Genomic DNA, 20634 nt, shown 5'->3' on the forward strand with positions numbered 1-20634 from the left:
TTTTTAAAATTCAAAAGCATTAAAAATAACAGAAAACAGATCAAGTTCTAAAACACCACCAGTTTTTCATTTGTGCAGCTACACACCAGCCTTCTCTCATTAGAACCACACAGAAAAGTAGAGAACCAGCCCTTTTGAAATCATTTCATACACCCAAGAAAATGCTGCCTTCATACATCCAACATGCAAATGGCAATGAAACAAAGGATGGCATGGCATAACATAGCTTAAAAGTATTCCTTTTTCTGAAAGTTTGATTGTAAAAAACACAAGGAACTCCTCGTTCAGCAGAGCTGGATGCTAAAGACACTAATTTAAGAAGCAGAAGGCAAAATTGTAGCTGCACAAAGCAATGAAGTTTTAGATCTCTAGTAAAAATGAGCTGGCAATACTAAGCTCATGCATGTGCCAAACTCCAACTGCAAATGAGGATTACTGTAAACCACTTATGAGAACTGGGCAGAAAGCAGTCAGAAGGGCATAAAAAGGGAGTATAAAAAAATGGAAGGCGACACTTCCACAAAATATAGTGTATTAACATTGACAACTCAAACCACAATATACTCTCAAAACATCAATCACCTTTCATTTCCCAGTGTCCTCTTCTGGTTTCCAGAATTTTAACCAATTTGGTCAATACTATGTGGCAACCTAGTGGGGCTAAGGAAGCACATAATATCAGATGTGAGCTAAGCACGGCGGCTGGCAGCAAGTAGTGGTGAAGGGTGTTACCAGGTATGCAGACAATTAGAACCTGCTGATACGGTTCAAATTATTACATAGGCTCCGGTAATTGCTGTTTTTACTCAGGGGAATTGCAAGTGCAAAACTGCAAAGGACATGAATTATATTAACTTTAGAAACAAAAACATAAGGAGCCTAAATATAGATCTATAAGGACAGCCCTACATTTTTACCAAGACTAGAGGAAACAAGTACATTTTCCAGCATCTCCAAGAACACTCTTCTGAGTTTAAAGTGACTCCCAGCATGCAGAAAGTCCAGCCGCTATTGAGAATTTGACAACACAATTTTTCATTGGTATATGTCCAACCCCCCACCCCTTTGGTTTTCTAAAAGCAGCAAATTTGCCTTTCCTTCTTTAATGGAATTTTTGTGTCTTGTGTTTCATACGAAGCCAAATACTATGTTAGATTGTGCCTGAAGGTTCTTGGCATGCAGAGATTTCCGGAGAAAAGATGAGGAAATAGCATCTCCTTTGTGAGCATTAGATGGACAGTAGAGTTAGAAATAGAGACTGGACAAGACTGGTTTGGAAGATGCACCAGATCAACTCTGAGGAAAGTTAAACTGGAGAAGAGAACATCATAGAATTAATGAATGGCAAGGAAGTAACCATGCTGGCTAGCATGTTAAAATGAGACATTATCTAAATGAAAGTCTGATGCACTTTCCGTTCGTCAGCACTTGGTCTCAAAACACATGGAATACAGGAGATGTAATTTATTTTATTTTATTTATTTATGTTATTTAAGTTATATATGTATGTAATGACAGGGATGCAAACAATCAAGCAAGTACAAGCTTCCTGTAAAAGTGATATCGAATGATTTACTCAGCATTCTTCAGACAGGTGGAATAGCAGAAATGCTGGGGGGAGGGGATGCAATCTTGCAGAATTGGCTTAAAAATCAAAAGGCAGGTCACACCAGTGCAGTTGTATTTTAGGCATGCATGAATATATGAAGCTGCCTTACACAAGAGTCCGACCAATGGTCTATTTAGCGAAGCACTGTCCGTGCTGAATGGCAGCTCTCCATAGTTCAAGCAGAGAGGTTTCTCCCCAGCTCCACCTGCAGATGCCAGGGATTATACTTGGGAACGTCTGCATGCAAATCATGTGCTTTGACATGGGTTAAGGCCCTTTCTCTATCCTTGGGCTTCTATTAGTTCATTCATGGTGTAAAAGAGCACACTTCCTCTTCCTTGCTTTACATACTTTAAGAATATAAGAACAGCCCAAGGCCCATCTAGTCTAGCATCCTGTTTCCCACAGTGGCCCACCAGATGCCTCTGAGAAGCCCTCAGGCAAGAGGTGAAGGCATGCCTACTTTGCAGAGTCTAAACCTTCCAAGTAAGACTGATGCAAAGGCTGCAAATATGCATTATGAAAAAGGCAAATGATAAACGAAAGTGTAGGTGTTTTGATTTGTTGTTAAAGGGATCCATCTTACTGTGGCTGGGTTCACATAATCACAAGGATTCTGGTTTAAAAAGTTAATCAGGATTAGTGAGTCCTATGGAGCTGATTGTGAGAACTCAGAATTTCAGGGCAATTCTGGTCAAACCACTCCAGTTAACCAGCATTTAACCAGCCTGTAATGCTAAAGTTATATTTACAATTATTGTACTTTTCATAAGGTTTTCTAGGAAACTAACTGAAGCTTTCAATTCAAATCATGAGATGCTACAATGCACATTATTTGTGACAAACAACAACAACAACAACAACAACAACAACAACAGAGTCAGGAAAAGTGAGTTAGTTTTTCCACAATCCTGATAGAGCATTTCACAGCTATTAGCAGACATTCAGACAAATGCTTTACTGGCACTATGGGGGAGGGGCAACTTTAGGCAATCTCCCCTTCCCTTTGAAGCCCACCAAGCCTCCCAAAAATATGTCACAGAGGGTCGCATGATGGTCAGACCATATGGGGAGGCACAGAGGGCTTCAAAGGGAAGGGGAGAATGGTGAAAACTGCTGCTCCCCCATAGTGCCAGCGCAGCATTAGTCTGGATGTCAGCCAAAAGCTGACAGAATGAAGTTAGGGAGAAATTTAATGGGACACTGTAAAATTTAAAATGCTGTTTTTGATCATGATGAAATCTGGAGGCGATTAGAGCCAGAACAGGCTGGGGTGAATTTACCACCAACAAAATACACAGATAAAGGTCACCATAATAATTCTTACCAGAACCATTTTGTAAATTACCTTTTACTGAAACCCAAATACAAGTTGTGCTAATAATGTGGCAGCTCCTCACTGCTTCTTTTACATGTCAGTGACCAACTAGACATGACTGTAACTGTCTGTTTAATGCAGGTCTGTCTCAATCATGTAAAAAAATGGATTAATTTAAAGAGCAAAAGGGGTATATGCGTACAGTGTACATCTATGCAGCTCTTCCCCTTGCCTCCAGAAACCTTTCTCCCAGCTGAGCTCATCTGTGGCCTGGCTGTGGGGGGAAATGACAGTGAGAGACAGATTGTGAGGAGGTAAGACATGGGTTGGGCAGGATTCACATTATCTGCATGCCACTCTTGCTCTTGAGTCACCATCCTCTACTTCATATATGATTGGAGAAGATCCACATTTAAAGAGATAGGCAAGAGACTGCTATCACACCTACTTTGACCTTAATAGTCAAATTGTTAATTTTGCAACAGGAAGTACAGCTTTTTCCGGAGTACGATTACAATAAAATTGATCATTAATTTCTTATAAGAACATAACATCATAAGAAAGGTTTGACTGGATAAGACCAAAGATACATCTAGTGCAACCCTTTAAAAGCTTCCAACCTTTTTAAAAAAGCATATCCCTTCCATCAGAAACCTTCAGCTCAGATATCCCATAGATAATTTGTGTGTGTGCGTGCACACGTGTGTATATGAAGACTATGAGCCCTTTTGGGACAGGGAACTATCTTATTTACTTTTCTATGTAAATCACTTTGAGACTACTTTTGCTGAAAAGTAATAGCAGCAGCATGTGTGTACACACACACACACACAAACACACACACACACACACAGGCTTATCCAATCACTAGTTTACATGCAAATTAAGATACTCATGAATACTCCTAATAAAAATAGTGGGACAAGTAGCCTATTAATTTCAATGGACTACTCTGTGCTATTTGTCTGAAGCCCATTAGGCTTAGGGGAGGGTACACTGAGCTTCAGCACACAGCCAGCCAATCAGAAGCAGAGAAGGATCTTCTGCAGTCAACACATTGCTGAGGATATGTCAGCTTCAAGCTGGCAGTCCTCAGACGTAGATAGAACAATAGTGTGGCTGCAGTATGGGGAGGCAACAGGGCTCTGAGTACCTCCTGGCAGCCCTTCAAATACTCCCAGGGGTACTAGTACCTCCTGTTGGGAACCCCCTGATATAGTGCAATAGCCCTGTTTCCCACTGGCCAACCAGATACCTCTGGGAAGCCCACAACCAGGACATGAAAGCAACAAATCTCTCCCACTGTTGTTCTTGAGCAGCTGATATTCAGTGGCATATTGCCTCTGAACATGATGCTTGAATATGCCCATCGTAACTTATAGCCACTGATTAAAATGATCTTCCATGAATGTATCATCCTTAGTGGCTGACAACCACATTTTGAGGCATAGTTTTCATAAATAGTTATGTATTATACAAAGCAGTATTAGTTTGTTTTTCCTATATAGGAGCAGATGGCACCAAAGCAACACCAGAGAATCGAAAGGAAGGGGACAACTCCAGGCCTCAGAACTTAAAATACCATCTGCCCCAATATTACTCTGCTTGCTCGTTAAGATAGTCTCGGAATGGCCTTTTGTACACCTTATCTCTTTCAGAAATTTGGTTGGCAGTGATGTGTAAAAGGATTTTCTCTGTGGTAGCTCCTAGGATGGAGAATTCCCTGTCCTGGGAGATTTGTTTGCGTTTCAGCATTTGCTTTCTAGCTATTTAGGCAGCCTTTGTGGTTTCTGGCTTGTTTTTCGCATGTTTGCTGTTGTATCTTGGGACTTTTCTGCTGCAATTTCTAAATTGTTGGTTGTGTTTTTATTTGATTGTACTTTGCTGTGCTTTGTTTTATATTTTGACTCTTATAGTTATATAAATTGCTTTGAGCTTTCTTTTGATCAGAAAAATGGGATTTAAAAAATCTTCAGTAAATTAGTAAATGCCTGAAAGGGGGACCCCTACTTTGCCAATCAGTCAATCATCAGGATTGTCACATTTCAGCTATGCAAGACCTGCTCAGCCCTCTAGGAGAGCTTCAATAGTGTAACTTCCTTAGGAATTTACCCTTAAGAAGCAACCCTAGTGATGACACTATGTTTTCTACAGATTGCTATGAGATCTCACATCAGAAGTGGATGAGTTGGCTCTGGTAACTTGAACACAAATGTGATGACCAGCAGGCTGCTTGGCACTGCCACCTACCTCCATACCTCCCCCTTCAAACACTTCCCGCAATATTTCACAGGTTTCAACTTGTGTGCCTTTCTTGCAAAGCTCTGATGTGGTGGTTTAATATTTGGTTTGAAAATCTATGCTAATGTACATAGCCCATAACCTTTATATTAATACGCCAAGCTGTAAAATCTAGGTGTTAATATCTTTACTACACAGCAATAAAGTTTGTAGCCTACAGACTTTTGCTTTGAAAATGCCACATGCTCCCATGACCTTTTGCTGGCGAATATAGGAGTTTGCTCATATTGCATTTCCACCTACACTGCTGGAAGAGTCTCGTAGTCCATGCTGTTCCAGAAGAGAAAAGGAAGAAGGCAGAATTCCAGAAAGTCTCTGGAAGCAGAACAAAGGCTAACAATTGGAAAGCCTACAATAGTACTTTACACAGACTATTTTGCTGATACCCTGCATTTGGAAGAGGTGAGAAATTGGCTTTTTAATACTTTTTTCCTCTTGTGAAGTCTCAGATTTTAAAGCCAATGGTCTTCCTCAAAGGATCTGGGGCCTATATAATGCTTGATTCTTAGGATCCCAAAATTAATTTAATTCCCAAACCAACCGTCCCCCTAAAACTTTGAAATCCATACAGTACTGCATATATCACTTTTAGTCTCTGAGAACCAGTGTTTCTTGTTTGGTTTCTTGTTCTGGTGTTTCTCAGCCTTATGTGATTATTATTATTTGTTAAAAACTCCACACTACCACCCTACTCACATTTAGCTTCTAAACTCAGGGAAGGGAATTGAACCTTGAAGAATAGCAACTCTAGTGACGCCCTAATAAAACATTCCCAAATAGCAAGAATAGGCATGAAATGGATAGTAATTTACCAGGAGAAGGTACCCCAAAGAAAGGAGTATTTTTGGTAAATAGGGATAGTTGTAGCATATGGAAGGCCATGCCACTACATGATTTGTTAGTTCCCTGTTTAACAATCCCTTTGTATTCTAGAAATCAGAACATCAGAATAGAACAAAGTCATAAGAAAAATGTATTTGAGTTCAAAAATAAAATAATCACACTGCCTTGCTTGAATGTTTCCCTTTGATAAATGCCTGATTCACCCCAACGTTTATTGAACAGCAGGAGATTGATTATTTTTTGAGATATCCCCCTTTCCCTTCAGCATTTTCTGTAATTTAAACAAAATATGGCTTGTTTTATGATGACACTTTGAACTTCTCGCTTTCAGCAAAAGACAAGAAATTATAGGAAATAATCAGTCCGACTGGTGACAAAACCCGGCAGCTAGTATGCAATGAGGATGTGCATAGAACCGACTGGCCTGGATTGATTAGAGTCCAAACCAGACCTGGACTGGGCCAGTTTGGTACACCACTCCCTCGGAACCTCCCCCCCTCCCCCGTTTGGTTCGGTCTAGGGGTTTTGCAGATCAAAAAGTAAAACTTTTTTTTTCAGCTTACCCCCTCCAGGAAGCTTCTCCAAGGTGGCGGGAGCCCCAAAGAGATAGGCCCTTCCCTGCTGGCCTCTGTTATGAATCCATTGCTCGGTTTGGGTGGGCTTCAGCCCTTTTCCTGGCACGGCGGCCATTTTAGAGGCCGCTGCACATACACAAATGGATCTCCAAAATGACCAACGTGCTGGGGGAAAGGCCCAGAAAGGGCTGAAGACCGCCTGAACTGGGTGGTGGGTGCATAACGGAGGCCAGCAGGGGGAGCGGGAACCTCTGCGGACACCCCCCGCCTCAGAGAAGCCCCCTGGAGGGTGTAAGTTTAAAAAATATGTAAAGCCTTTTGTTCTGCGAACCTCCTGAATGGCCAGTGGAGGTTTTGTCCAGGGTTGAGCCGAACCAGGGTGGTTCAGCTCAACCCCGAACTGTCGAACCGAACCAGGTCAAAGTCAAACTGGTGTGGTTCTGAACCTGTTTGTACACTCCACACCAAACTGACAAATCGGAGCATCTGCTTTGCATGCAGAAAGTCCCGGGTTTAATCCTTGGCAAAGATACCTGCTTAAAACCTTGGGGAGCTGCTGCCCGTCAGTGTAGACAATAGTGAGCTAGGTGGACCAATAAGGAAGCTGCAGTATAAAGCAGCTTCCTATATCCCTAGGACAGGGGATCTTTGGCTTTCTAGCAGCTGTTTTATTTTGCACATTTCCATACGTTTTTAACCCCAGGCTTCATAGTTTACCAGTTTAATATATTCTTGCTGTTAAAAGTATCAGGGAAATTCCCAAACTTATTCCATCCATAAACGAGTTTATGAAGTGTTCCTTGGGTCCTGTTCACCCTGATGTATCAAGTGGGAGGATATTTATGCATCAAAACAATCGGCCAAGACTTTGAAAACTATGAGTTCAACTCCAAGATTGCCAGGGCACTGAACATGTTATCTAGATCACTGATCTTAAGGCATTTAAAAGCCAGTGAGATTTGGCAAACACATAGTCTCAGGATTTAACTTTGCAAACACCTCAGAACTTCTCTGGAATCTGGTCAAGTCTGTCCTGAGTCACCTCGTCTCTGCAGCTGAAGTGGTTAAGGCACAGTGGTTTATCTGGTCTGTGAGGAAGTTGTATAACCACTTTAAGTCCAGGCTTCCTAATACAATGAATCAGGCCGTTTGGGTCAATTGCTAGAGATCTGAAGTCACAACAACATTTATGAGAAGTCCATATGTTGTTTAGATTTTAAAAATATATTGGAGAAGGTAGATGTCAAAGAACCTAACAATAATATTTTATAGTTTAAAATATTTTGAGAACTAAAATTATTTTACATTTATCCAGACAATTACTAGATTTTTCATACTGCTGTGTTAATAAGAAATATGGCCAACTGAAGGAAAAGAAAAAGAAGAAAGTGACAATGTTGTTCAATTTCCCTATGCAATGAAATACATTGAATGAGTTAGCTTAGGCACTCTCCAGTTACTCAGAAATTATCTAATACCCAGGAAAAGGATGGCAGTATTAGGAAGCAATGCACATAATATGAATATAAACAAATGACATTGTACGTTTAGTATTTACTTTGACTAAAAATGTGTACCTACGTGCCCCAGAAATATCTAAAATGCAACCCACCCTTCTAAGATGTACTTTTTAGGCTTTAATCTAAACATTACATTTTTTCTGGTCTGGAAAACTGAGTTCCTATCAATAAGGAAAAACAACCATTAGCCTCTGTTGATTTGTGTTCTGTATGTTATCTATTATAAGCCCTGAATCTTTTTCATAGATGCTGCTGCATAGCAGGTAATCCACATCTTATATTGGCTTCATAGTTCTTATGGGTAGCACTTCACATTTGTCCTTGTTGAATTTCACTGTTACTATCTGCTGAGCCTTCTAGTTTATGGATCTCATTTCAATTTTAACCTATTGTCTAGTGTTTGCAGTCCTCTTCAGTTTAGTGTCATCCATGAATCATTATTATTCTTATTATTTTACATTTATATTCGGCTCTTCCTCCAAGGAGCCCAGAGCGGTGTACTGCATACTTAAATTTCTCCTCACAACAACTCTGTGAAGTAGGCAAGGCTGAGAGAGAAGTGACTGACCCAGAGTCACCCATCAAGTATGGCTGAATGGGGATTTGAACTCAGGTCTCCCCGGTCCTAGTCCAGCACTCTAACCACTACACCACGCTGGTTCCCTAATACTAAATGAGTATTGTGGCCAGACCTTTTCCCAAATTGCTAATGAAAGATATTTAACAGCACACGAGCCAGCTCTGAATTTCTAAATCTGCTCTAGTGTCTTCTGAACTACAATAGTTTTCCATGAGTTCTTATGTAAGAACACAAGAAAAGCCCTGCTGGATCAGGCCCAAGGCTCATCTTGTCCAGCATCCTGTTTCACACAGTGGCCCACCACAAGTTGATTATGCGTTATGTGAAAAAATACTTCCATCTGCTAGTCCTAAATTTCCCAGCAATTAATTTAATGGGATGACCCACTATAAGACCAAATGTTTAAACAAAAGATTGCAATCAAAATAAACCTCTGAAAAATGGACTCCTGAAGGTTTAAGGTGATTATCTATAGTATGTTACAGAAATATTTGTTGTTGTTGTTCCTACTTTTCTTTTAAGGAGGTCATATCAGCTAATGTATAGTTCTCGGGCAATCATCTATCCAGGCAACTTCAAAGTTGATTAACTTGTCCCATTGATTTCAAAAGGGCTGGTAAGGTAAAGTGTATTGTCGAGTCGATTTCGACTCCTGGTACCCACAGAGCCCTGTGGTTTTCTTTGGTAGAATACAGGAGGGGTTTACCATTGCCTCCTCCTGCACACTATGAGATTATACCTTTCAGCATCTCCCTGTATCACTGCTGCCCGATATAGTACCAGTGGCGATTCAAACCAGCAACCTTCTACTTGTTATTCAAGCATTTCCCTGCTGCGCCACTTAAGGTGACTTGCTAATACTCCCTGTCAAAATAAGAACATCTCCATCTCTGTTTGCTTTTAGAAAGACCCTCAAAAGACACCTGTCTTCTACTTTTAACTGAAATCAATCTTAAACTGTTCAATTGTTTTTATCCTATGAAATTGTTTTGTTTTTACTCTGTTTTATATTTGTTGTTCTAAATTGTGTACACTGCCTAGAGAGACACATACCAGGTGGTATATAAATATAATAAACAAACAAACAAAGTACTTACAGGCAGTTGCATGAACCTCCAACTTAGTGACTTAGAGTGGGAAGCCAAGGCTCTTCCCTTCATTTCATATTCTGCCCCACCTCACTATTGGCTTAATTTGGAGTATGACTAATATGAATTGGCACATGTGCAACACATTGCAGTATCTTCCCCCCTCCATAGGCTAAATAAATGGATGTGTGCTTTGATTAAATCACAGTGCAAAAAGGAATCTGTTCAGATGTGCTGTCACATCAAGATTCATTTTGGGGCTTTATCTTAATCAATGCAGCCATGCATGTTAGTCACCTGTAAGGTGGGAAAGGATTTTAACTGAAAAATGCAGCAAACTTTGCAGGTACAGCAGTATAAACAAATGCGACAAAACTAAACACAGAAGAAGGGTAAATTATTAGTACATCAGGTCTACTCTGCAAGCAAGAACAGATAATTTCGAATTTGGGTATTGAGGTGGAAATTCCGATGGGAAGAATTCCATATGCATCCCTAAAAGGTTCCCATAAAGACACTCCATTTGTGTTGATCTCTTTCCAAAGATATACATACATTCCATGCAGGGGCGTAACAAGGCTGGAGTGGGCCCAGAGACAAAATTTAAAAATGGGCCCCTCGCTGATACACACACACTCACTTCATATGTGACATGCCTCTGGGGGACCTCTCAAGGCGTGGGGGCCCCCAGGCAGCCGCCTCCCCTTGCCTGATGGTAGTTTCGCCCCTGATTCCATGTGTCTGCATACATTCATGAGTTTTTGTGTATATATGAGTGCACACACTTTGATTCTTGTCTCTGCAGTACCTACTTCCAAATGTGCATTTTCCTTCATCCCTGCCTTAACTTGCCTCACCTTATCTGATCTCCAACTTGAGAAGTCTTAGCCAGTTATGGCCTCTTTCTGATTCCACCAGGAGTAGCAATGAATTTAAAGTTTAGGCAGGAAGAAAACTGAGAGGTGTCCCTCCCATCTGTAATGACCAGGTATCACTGGAATGTTAAGAGTGACATATTTAAATACCTCCTAACACATAAATAACAGGGTTTTTTGATCAGGAGGAAAGCCTTTTAATTTGTTGAAAGGTGCTCATCATATACCTGAAATATTAATATTATCTGTGTAGATTATAACAGTGTGCTCCACAAGCAAGCCTTTGTGGTAAAAAGCTGCCTTTAAAATATACTGCCAGCCATTTTCTAAATGCTTGTTGCATTTTTTACCAATGGCACAGCATACTTCACAGTCATAGTTTGGCCACAGCACTAAAGGGCTGAAAGTAACAGACTAGTACCTAAACTATTTCTTGTATGTTATGTGCTGTATCTGTGAATAGTTTTGGTTTACTCAGTCATTAGACTTTAAAATATAGGGCTTGCAAGGCCATTTTAGAGCACTATACTAATTACAGAAAAAAAATACAAAAATACATGATTTTTTAAACACTTTTGACCAACTTAATGGGTGGCTCTGAATAGGATTACCAGTTTCTGATCTGATAGAATATCCTGTGTCTACCTTCTCTCTCCTCTTCCAAACTGTAGTTTGAAGATAAAAACCTTTAGGTGTGTGCATAAGTAGGAAGGACCAACCAATATTGGGTGGAACATTTCTTGCTAGCACTGAACTTTTGAGATTCCATCTGTGGAAGAATATGAGGAATCAAATTCTGACGCTTGCGTGCTTTATTTATTTATGGAACTTCATATCATGCCTTTTATGCACAAAGGCCTTGCAAAATGGCTTAGAAAAGTAGCAATAAAAATCACACCACCTATCAAACAATAATCAAAATAATAAAAGCAATTAAAATGTACTTATCTTATAAATATATAATCTTATAAAAGATTCAGTTCGTGGAAAGGGGGAGTCTTGATGGCATTCTTAATACTGCCAGTGAGGCGGCAATAACTTCATTGTGCAATGACTGGATTTCAACATGCTAAAAGCAAAGGCTTTTAAGCTCAAATCTTCACTAAGAACTTGCCTATAGGCTGGAAGTGGCCTATAGTCCTCCGACTAATGGCCATTGATTGACCTCTCCTCTATGAATTTATCCAAACCCCTCTTAAAGCCATCCAGGTCGTTGGCTGTCACCACATCTTGTGGCAGAGAATTCCACAAGTTGATTATGCATTGTGTGAAAAATTTGCTGGTCCTAGATTTCCTGGCAATCAATTTCATGGGATGACCCCTGGTTCTAGTGTTATGGGAGAGGGAGAAGAATTTCTCCCTATCCACTTTCTCCACACCATGCATGATTTTATAGACCCCTATCATGTCTCCCTGCAAAATAAATATCTTCTAAATATCTAAATAAATATCTACCGGTAAATAAGATAGTGACTCAAATTTACCAAATTAAACTCAGGATTCTTGATTTTGACCCAGGGACGGAGCCACCATAGTATGAACGGATTCAAAGAATCCGGGCTGCTGCACTCAGGGTCCATACCTCATGCCTCAGCCATGCCGCCTGCGCCTGACATCAGACGCAGGGGGCATGGTTTTGCTCGCAAACGGGGCCACACACCATGTTTGTGAGCAAAATCCAGCCAGTGCCATGTTCACAGCGTGGCCGGGAGCAGCTCTCCCTGCTGCTGAACATGGCACTGGCCAGATTTTGCTCACAAATGGAGTGTCCGGCCCCATGTGCAAGCAAAACCATGCACGCTGCATCCAAAACCATGCCCTCCTCTGATGTTTGACGCAGGGGACATGGCTGGGCTGCTGGTGGCAGGCTGAATCAGGGCTGCCGCTGGCCTTCCTACACTACTGTCTTGAACGATCATTAGGTCACATTTACTTGATTTGATTCAGGCTGTTCATGTACTCCTTCATGTGCCCCTCCATTACCTGACCTTTACTTTTCTCCAAATTTTGTCACTGTGATTTAAAACTTTTGTTGCAGTTATTTTTCTTTTAAAAGCTGGAGTAAGGTAAAGAAAAAGCAAATGCCCCAGATAAACATCTAAAGGCATACAATGGGTTGTATCCAGATTAATTTAGTCATGACTCAGCCCCCACGAATCCCCGCTAGTACTATATCGGGCAGCAGTGATATAGGAAGATGCTGAAAGGCATAACCTCATACTGTGTGGAAGGAGGCAATGGTAAACCATACATGTGGGGAGAGAATCACCAAAGAAATCTAACACAGTCACTATGAATTTCAGAAGAGGAAACTTCTCCAAAATGAGGAGTATGGTGAAAAGAAAGCTGAAAGGGAAAATCAGGATAGTCACTTTGCTCCAGAATGCATGGAGTTTACTCAAAACCACTATACTAGAAGCCCAGTTAGACTGCCTACCCCAAAGGAGAAAGGGTACCACTAAGTCCAGGAAGATGCCAGCATGGATAACAAGTAATGTCAATGAAGCCATAAAAGAGAAGAAGACTGCCTTCCGAAACTGGAAGGCCTGCCCAAATGAGGAGAACGGAAAGGAACACAAACTGTGGCAAAAGAAATGCAAGGTGACAATAAAGGAGGCAAAAAGAGAGTTTGAGGAATATTTACCTAAAAGCATCCGGGGAATAACAAAAACTTCTTTAAATACATAAGATGCAGGAAACATGCCAGGGAGGCAGTTGGACCTTTTGATAATGAGGGAGTGAAAGGGATTATTAAGGAGGATATGGAGGTTGCAGAGAAGCTAAATGAGTTCTTTGCTTCTGTCTTCATGGCAGAGGTTACTGAGCATATACCTGTTCCTGAAACAGGCTGTAGGACCAGCAAATGGAAATATTTTTTTACAAAACACATAATCAACTTGTGGAATTCTCTGCCACAAGATGTGGTGACAGCCAACAACCTGGCTTTAAGAGGAGCTTGGATAACTTCATGGAGGAGAGGTCTATCAATGGCTACTAGTGGGAGGGCTATAGGCCACCTCCAGCCTCATAGGCAGGATCCCTCTGAACACCAGTTGCAGGGGAGTAACAGCAGGAGGGAGGGCATAGCCTCAGCTTCCGCCTGTAGGCTTCCAGTGGCTTCTGGTGGGCCACTGTGTGATGTTCTTAAACCCCTCCTGTATTCTACCAAAGAAAACCACAGGGCTCTGTGGCCGCCAGGAGTCGAAATGGACTTGATGGCACATTTTACTTTACTAGCAAGTAGGTACAAGAAAACTGGAGATCGCAGGGAGTGTACATTCCCATTGGGCATGATGTCCAAAGCCGCTCAAGTCTGGCCCCAATGCTGGTTACTCACCTCCATCATAGTTCTTATTGACTTTGTCAAGCCAAGTTAGAATCCTGGCTGAAGAAGCTGGTTTGAGGTTGATAAAATCTAAGGCAGAAGTATGTAACCACCAGAGTTGGGCGGGATCAGATGTTCTGTCTTAGGGGAATGCATGCTCCTTGTGATCTCTGATTTTTCTTGCACTTACTTGGTAAATACTTACAAGACAGTGGACAGTGTTAAAAATAAAGTAAACGTAGAATTGGGAACTAAACGAAAATGTCAGGCTGCCATTTTACTGTTCAGATGAATAAAACATTTTGTATATCATATCTCCATTTTATATGAGATTTTGGGGGAGATAATCCTTTTCTTTGGGGTGAAGAGTGCTGGAAAGGGTCATTCTATTCCATACCATTTTGTCTAGTACAAATTACTACCTTGTCTAGTAATACTGGCTGATTCTTCTCTTCTTTTGAAACTCAGATTGTTAAAGGTTTACAAGGGCAGCTCCACTGAGATTAACTTTTCATTCATTTTATTTGCCTGGGGGGAAATGCTTTAAGAAACTTCTTCACACCACCTGAACTATCAGGAACAAGAGAATGTGCTACTGTTCCTCTGAGCGTGATCCTTAAAAACCACTGTAAATTCAGCTAAGTCTGAAACTCACCTTACACATGTTCAAACGTTTTAGACTTCTCTGTTATATTAGAAAATAAATTCTGGTGTAATATATTGCATTTAATTCAGAGAAGTCACCCCCCACCCCGCAATGATATTCATTCCTATTGAGCGTATGGATATAGGTGATCCGGTTGACGTAGTATACCTCGACTTCCAAAAAACTTCCAACAAAGTTCCTCATGAAAGACTCTTGAGAAAACTTAGCAGTCATGGGATAAAGGGACAAGTACATGTGTGGATTGGTAACTGGTTGAAGGACAGAAAACAGAGGGTAGGTATAAATAGAGAGTTTTCACAATGGAGGGAAGTAAGAAATGGGGTCCCCAGGGAACTGTACTCGGACTGGTGCTTTTTAATTGATTCATAAATGATCTAGAAATGGGGTAAGCAGCGAGGCGGCCAAATTTGCAGATGACACCAAATTATTTAGGGTAGTGAAATCCACAACAGATTGTGAGGAGCTCCAAAATGATCTCTCCAAACTGGGTGAGTGGGTGACAAAATGCAAATACGGTTCAATGTTTGCAAGTGTAAAGTGATGCACATTGGGGAAAAATTCAACTTCACATATACACTGATTGGATCTGAGCTGTTGGTGACTGACCAGGAGAGGGATCTTGGGGTCATGGTGGACAGCTCATTGAAAGCATCAACTCAATGTGCGGCAAATGTGAAAATGGCCAATTCCATGCTAGGGATCATTAGGAAGGAGATTGAAAATAAAACTGCTGATATTAGAATGCCCTTATCCAAAACTATGGTGAGGTCATACTTGGAGTACTGTGTACAATTCTGGTCACCACACCTACAAAGGACATCATAGAATTGGAAAAGGTGCAGAAGAGGGCAACCAAGATGATCAGGGGCCTGGAGCACCTTCCATACGAGACAAGGCTACAACACCTGGGGCTTTTTAATTTAGAAAAAGGATTACTGTGGGAAGACATGACAGAGGTCTATAAAATCATGCAGGGTGTGGAGAAAGTGGATAGAGAGAAATCCTTCTCCCTCTCACATAACACTAGAACCAGGAGCCATCCCATGAAATTGATTGCCAAGAAATTTAGGACCAATAAATGGAAGTACTTTTTGATACAACACATAATCAACTTGTGGAATTCTCTCCCACAAGATGTGATGACAGCCAACAATCTGGATGGCTTTAAGAGGGGTTTAGATAACTTCATTATTATTATTTTTTTACATTCATGGAGGAGAGGTCTGTCAATGGCCGCTAGTCAGAGGGCTATAGGCTACCTCCAGCCCCAGAGGCAGGATGCCTCTCAATACCAGTTGCAGGGGAGTAACAGGAGAGAGGGCATGCCCTCAGCTCATGCCTGTGGGCTTCTAGCGGTATCTGGTGGGCCACTGTGTGAAACAGGATGCCGGACTAGATGGGCCTTGGGTCTGATCCAGTAGGGCCATTCTTATGTTCTTATGAGCAAAGCATTCAAGCAGCCAGTTTTAAGAATGCAATGCAGCCCTTGAACATGATACCTGAAACATATGCCATATCTACAAATAGGTGGCCTTGGTTTACTCTGGTTAAGTTTAGACTCATATTGCTCAGAACATATTTTTCTGTTTGCTTCTCCTTTGCTCAGGCACATTATATTTCTCCATGATATCTGCACACCTTGGTTTACATAGACAGTTGAGGCTGAATTTCTATCACACACCAATTAGGAGAAATCCCCAACTGAGCATTCCTGCCATACTGTACTGAAATAGCTTACTGAACAACAACAAAATACTCCAAGATAGCTGAAAACAGACCAGCCTGGATACGCACATTATTTTTGGTGCCACACAGAATGCATAAAGGCAACAGAAGGCGGGGCAAGTGGACGCAGCTGGTTCAAGCCCCAAAGCAACTGACACAAAGGCAGAAATCAAACGTCCTTTTCCAAGTCTACTCACATTTGTAGAGTTTATTGTTATAGCAGGAAAATTACTACTCTTCAAAAAAGAGGTAGAACTAGAACAATTCTGATATTATTATTTATTCAGTTTTCTAGCCAATCTATCCCGGAGGCTCATGGCACATATTGGTAAGTTGAAACAAACATACAGACATAAAAAATGAAATCAATGGAACAGATAAAACATTTCTAAATTTAAAACCACAGCTCCATGCTGCCTTGACCAGGGCTGCTAAAACAAGCCCAAATAAGTGGCCAGAGATTATCCTAAGGAAGGTGCTGAAATTATGAGGAACACTAAGAATGACTTTTTGTGCTGCCTGATATTATTAAGAGGGTTCCACACCCATAAGTCTCAAGATCCTTTCATTGGAAGGGCAATGGTTCCAAATCTGTCTTTTCCTACCTTTTGTTTTCAGTGTAGGTATGGCCTTAGATGTGTGTTGAATGCATGTCAGCTTCAAAACAGCCTGCCAGTTCAGACAAGGGCTTAAGGCATGAATTTTGTTGAATTAAAGGCATAAGATTCATTGAGGCAGCAGGTGTTTTCCACTGACTCCCACTATCAGACATGTCAATTTACCAAATCCAGACTGGGGTTGAGTGGTGTTCAGTATACAGAACGGTATTAAGGATATACTGAGAGTATGAAAATATTTTACACTAAATTTCTAAGGAAACAGCACGAGACTTCCCAATAGTACTATTGCAAAAGATTATCACAGCACACCTGAAGAGTTGCTCAAGTTTCTGCTAAACGCTAATGGATGAGACTTGTCAAAACCATTTCCACTTGCTCATGCATCTTATCTCTCAGAAGCAAACCAGCCACTGAACACATCACAGTTCCAGCCCAGTGAATGGAACCACCGAGTGCTACCAGGACACCAATGCTACACACTTTCACATGGCCACTGCCAGGGCTTTCAAAACTTTTAATTACACTCAAACAGCTGGTAGCATCATTGACTGAAAACCCCAGATTACCTTGATTGCTCTGTCATTATCTCTAATCAGCTGCTGCTTCTCATCTTCAAACTTTTGTAAAATATTCTGCAGATGCTTTTCTGCAGCAAACTGCTGCTGGTTGCTTTCCTCTGTCAGAGAGGAAATGGTTGTCTTAAGTTCAGCTATGATCTAAAAAGAAAACAGCATGCTAAAACTCCCACTACAGCAAGAAGTATATATTTTGCATGTATTTAGGCTTGACACACAAGAATTTGAGTTGGCAAACTCCACTGTGTAAACTAAATAGTTTAAATTAACATATTACATGCTAGCAAGCAGAACATTCCACACACACACACACACACACACTATAAGAAGACTGGGGAAAGCATAATGCTGCTGAACATAAAAATATCTGTGAGGATGTTCCACTACAAAATTCCCCAATAATTTACTTGCCAGAACAAAAGCACTTCTGTGATGTGAAAATACAGGTTTCCCATTTTCCACTTCACTGAAAGGATTTTGAAAATCTATCACTGAAACATTTTTGGACACTTACTAGGATATGTAGCAATTGACTCAGAACATTCTGAACTAACCACCAAAGAATGACAACTGCAATATAAATAGTAAGAAGTCCTCACTTTTCATCAGTGTTTGATGTTTTGGCTTAAAATAATGCATCATGACTGCAGCTCCAAGGAGCTGCATGCATGCACCTGAAGTGGTTCTGCTTGTGCAACAGGGCTGTGCCAACTTTCCCTTCTGGCTGCAGTTCCTTGCATTGCACAGCACACTGCTTGGGAGAGATGCCTTGACATTCAGAATTAGCTTTGCGGGGCATGCAAGGGCTGGGAAGGAGGCCCTGGTCTGCTCCAGTGTGCAGCCAAAGGATGGTGTGAGGTCCTGTAGATCATTACACTTAGTACAGGGCATTTATGTAGCACAGAGCCTAGTGCCTAGGGGTGTGTACCTTTTGGGAGTGGGTTAGAAGAATGGGGCAGAAATAACTGGATGGGACTCTCATTTAAGTTTCATTCGGGTAAAGGAGCTGAGATGCTTTAATAATGTATTAAGAAACTTTTAAAAGAAGTTGACAGGCAAGGAAATGCTTTAGGCAGTAACTCTCAGGAAAAAAATTGTAATTGTTTATTTTGCCCAAACTTCAGAGAGAATTTCTTGGAATCTATTTTTTTGTGTGGGTGTTAAAAGTGAATGTTCCAAGAGGCCACAGAGAGTTAGATTAGGCTGATGTTGTCAGCAACACAACCACATGAAAGTTACAAGTGACCTATTATTAACATTATATTACTAAAACTATGTTCCAATGACAGTGTGAGCCTGATGTAAAACCCACAAGAAGTGAAGACATTCAGAATTAAGGATGAAGCTGAATCTGTTTGTTAATTTCTGTACCAAAAATGCGGCCTATAACTTCTTGCACGAATTAGAAACCCGTATAACAGCCTCCTCAGATTCACAGAAAATAGATATGGAAACACTGACTAGGGATGTGTTCACACCAGTGCGGCTTCCCAGAATCTGTCTAGAGAACTTCTGCTGCAGCTTGTGTCATATCCTGGGTGCAGTCACTAGTTAGTGTTTCGTTGCCAAGATATTAAAGAGGGACTTCTTTGCCTATATTCTTGAACACACAGAATCAAGAATATTGCCCACTTCCTCAGAAGTAGATCCACTGCTTGAAATGGCAGGGTACATTTCATCCCAGTCAAGGCATTTACTCCCAAAGAAGGGCGGTAGCAGATCTGCTGCCCAGGAAGAAGCCTGCTGCTTGCAACAGCAGGCTGGAGCCCTTCCTGTTAGTGCAGCTACTCCAGGAAACACTCTAGCCTGCCAGCTTCACCTGGTTTGATTCTTCTTGCTCCACCATTTTAATGTGAAGATATGGAGTCGGAAGCATTACCAGATTTTGGGCAGGTTTCCTCTCATCAGCAATGAACAGGGCTCTTTCACCTTCAGCTCCAGATGGGATTATAGTTTTTTGGTGCAGTGGCATCTAGGCCATACTGCACCACACAATATTGGAATTTAAGCAGCAATTTCTGAGTGTCCATTCTGTTCCTGCATAATAGCAATAGCAATAGCACTTACATTTATATACCGCTCTATAGCCGGAGCTCTCTAAGCGGTTTACAATGATTTAGCATATTGCCCCCAACATTCTGGGTACTCATTTTACCAACCTCGGAAGGATGGAAGGCTGAGTCAACCTTGAGCCCCTGGTCAGGATCGAACTTGTAACCTTCTGGTTACAGGGTGGCAGTTTTACCACTGCACCACCAGGGGCTCTGCATAAAGCGATGAACTCCCAATAGTTTCTGTGGCTGGCAGGGAAGAGGCTTCCCTATGTGGTACAGGACAGACTGACGCACTCTTCCCTTCAGTGCTTGACTTATGGGGGTGAGGGGAGGGCTTGTTGGCCCTTTTCACAGATGTTTTTAGAAGAATACACCAAGGGATCATGATTTGGCTAAAATTGAGGGAGTCAAGTGGTGGAGTTTGTGGATTTCATTAAGGGACCTCTACCCCTTTCCTCATAATTCAAGCACTGTGTGCTGGCATTATACTGAGCCAATGACAAGAATTCTTCAAGCTGAAAGGTCGGAATTTCTCTGTTGTTAGAGACCAACAGCACAGTGTGTCTCTCATCGTTATGGCTCTGTGCAACATTCTTCTCATGTGGCTGCAAGATGAGATTTTGCTGAGTCACCTTTGGCCCTAGTAGGGCTGTGCTGAATGCCCAAATTGGGATAATGAGCATCTAGTTGACTATATTGTAGGGATCTACCCTGTGCTCTCTCATCTAGGAGAAAAAGGAACACTAGCAATCAAGTCCTCCAAAGCACCTTCCAGTTTAGGCAAGCAGAAGGAAATAAAAGGAGGATGATATTTCCTCTGGAGGGTCTCAGAAGAGCTTAACTGCATTATGCTGGTTGTCTGTTGACTGAATAGGGCCACTAAAGGACCAGCTGCTCCCAAGGGTTTCTGCCTGCCGAAAAAGGTTGTAAGAGGGGCCTTTGCTCTGTGTGCCAACGTT

The 20634-nt window shown here is 41.4% G+C and overlaps 1 protein-coding gene across 9 annotated transcripts in view; it reads right to left on the reverse strand.

The window, feature by feature from the left end:
• Positions 1-20634, reverse strand: part of CEP112 (centrosomal protein 112) — a 462785-nt gene that overhangs the window by 89749 nt on the left and 352402 nt on the right. For 7 of the 9 annotated variants that reach the window (XR_008315600.1, XR_008315602.1, XR_008315599.1 and 4 more), the window contains one exon: positions 17613-17762. The exons of the other annotated variants lie outside the window; for them this stretch is intronic. Coding sequence is in view for 2 of the 7 variants with exons in the window: in XM_053292958.1 (XP_053148933.1) it covers positions 17613-17762 (150 nt within the window). In the remaining 5 variants the exon portion in view is untranslated. The remainder of the gene's footprint in view (positions 1-17612; positions 17763-20634) is intronic. 9 annotated transcript variants of the gene reach the window in all.

The sequence above is a fragment of the Hemicordylus capensis genome, chromosome 2, assembly GCF_027244095.1.
Source record: "Hemicordylus capensis ecotype Gifberg chromosome 2, rHemCap1.1.pri, whole genome shotgun sequence".
NCBI lineage: Eukaryota > Metazoa > Chordata > Lepidosauria > Squamata > Cordylidae > Hemicordylus > Hemicordylus capensis.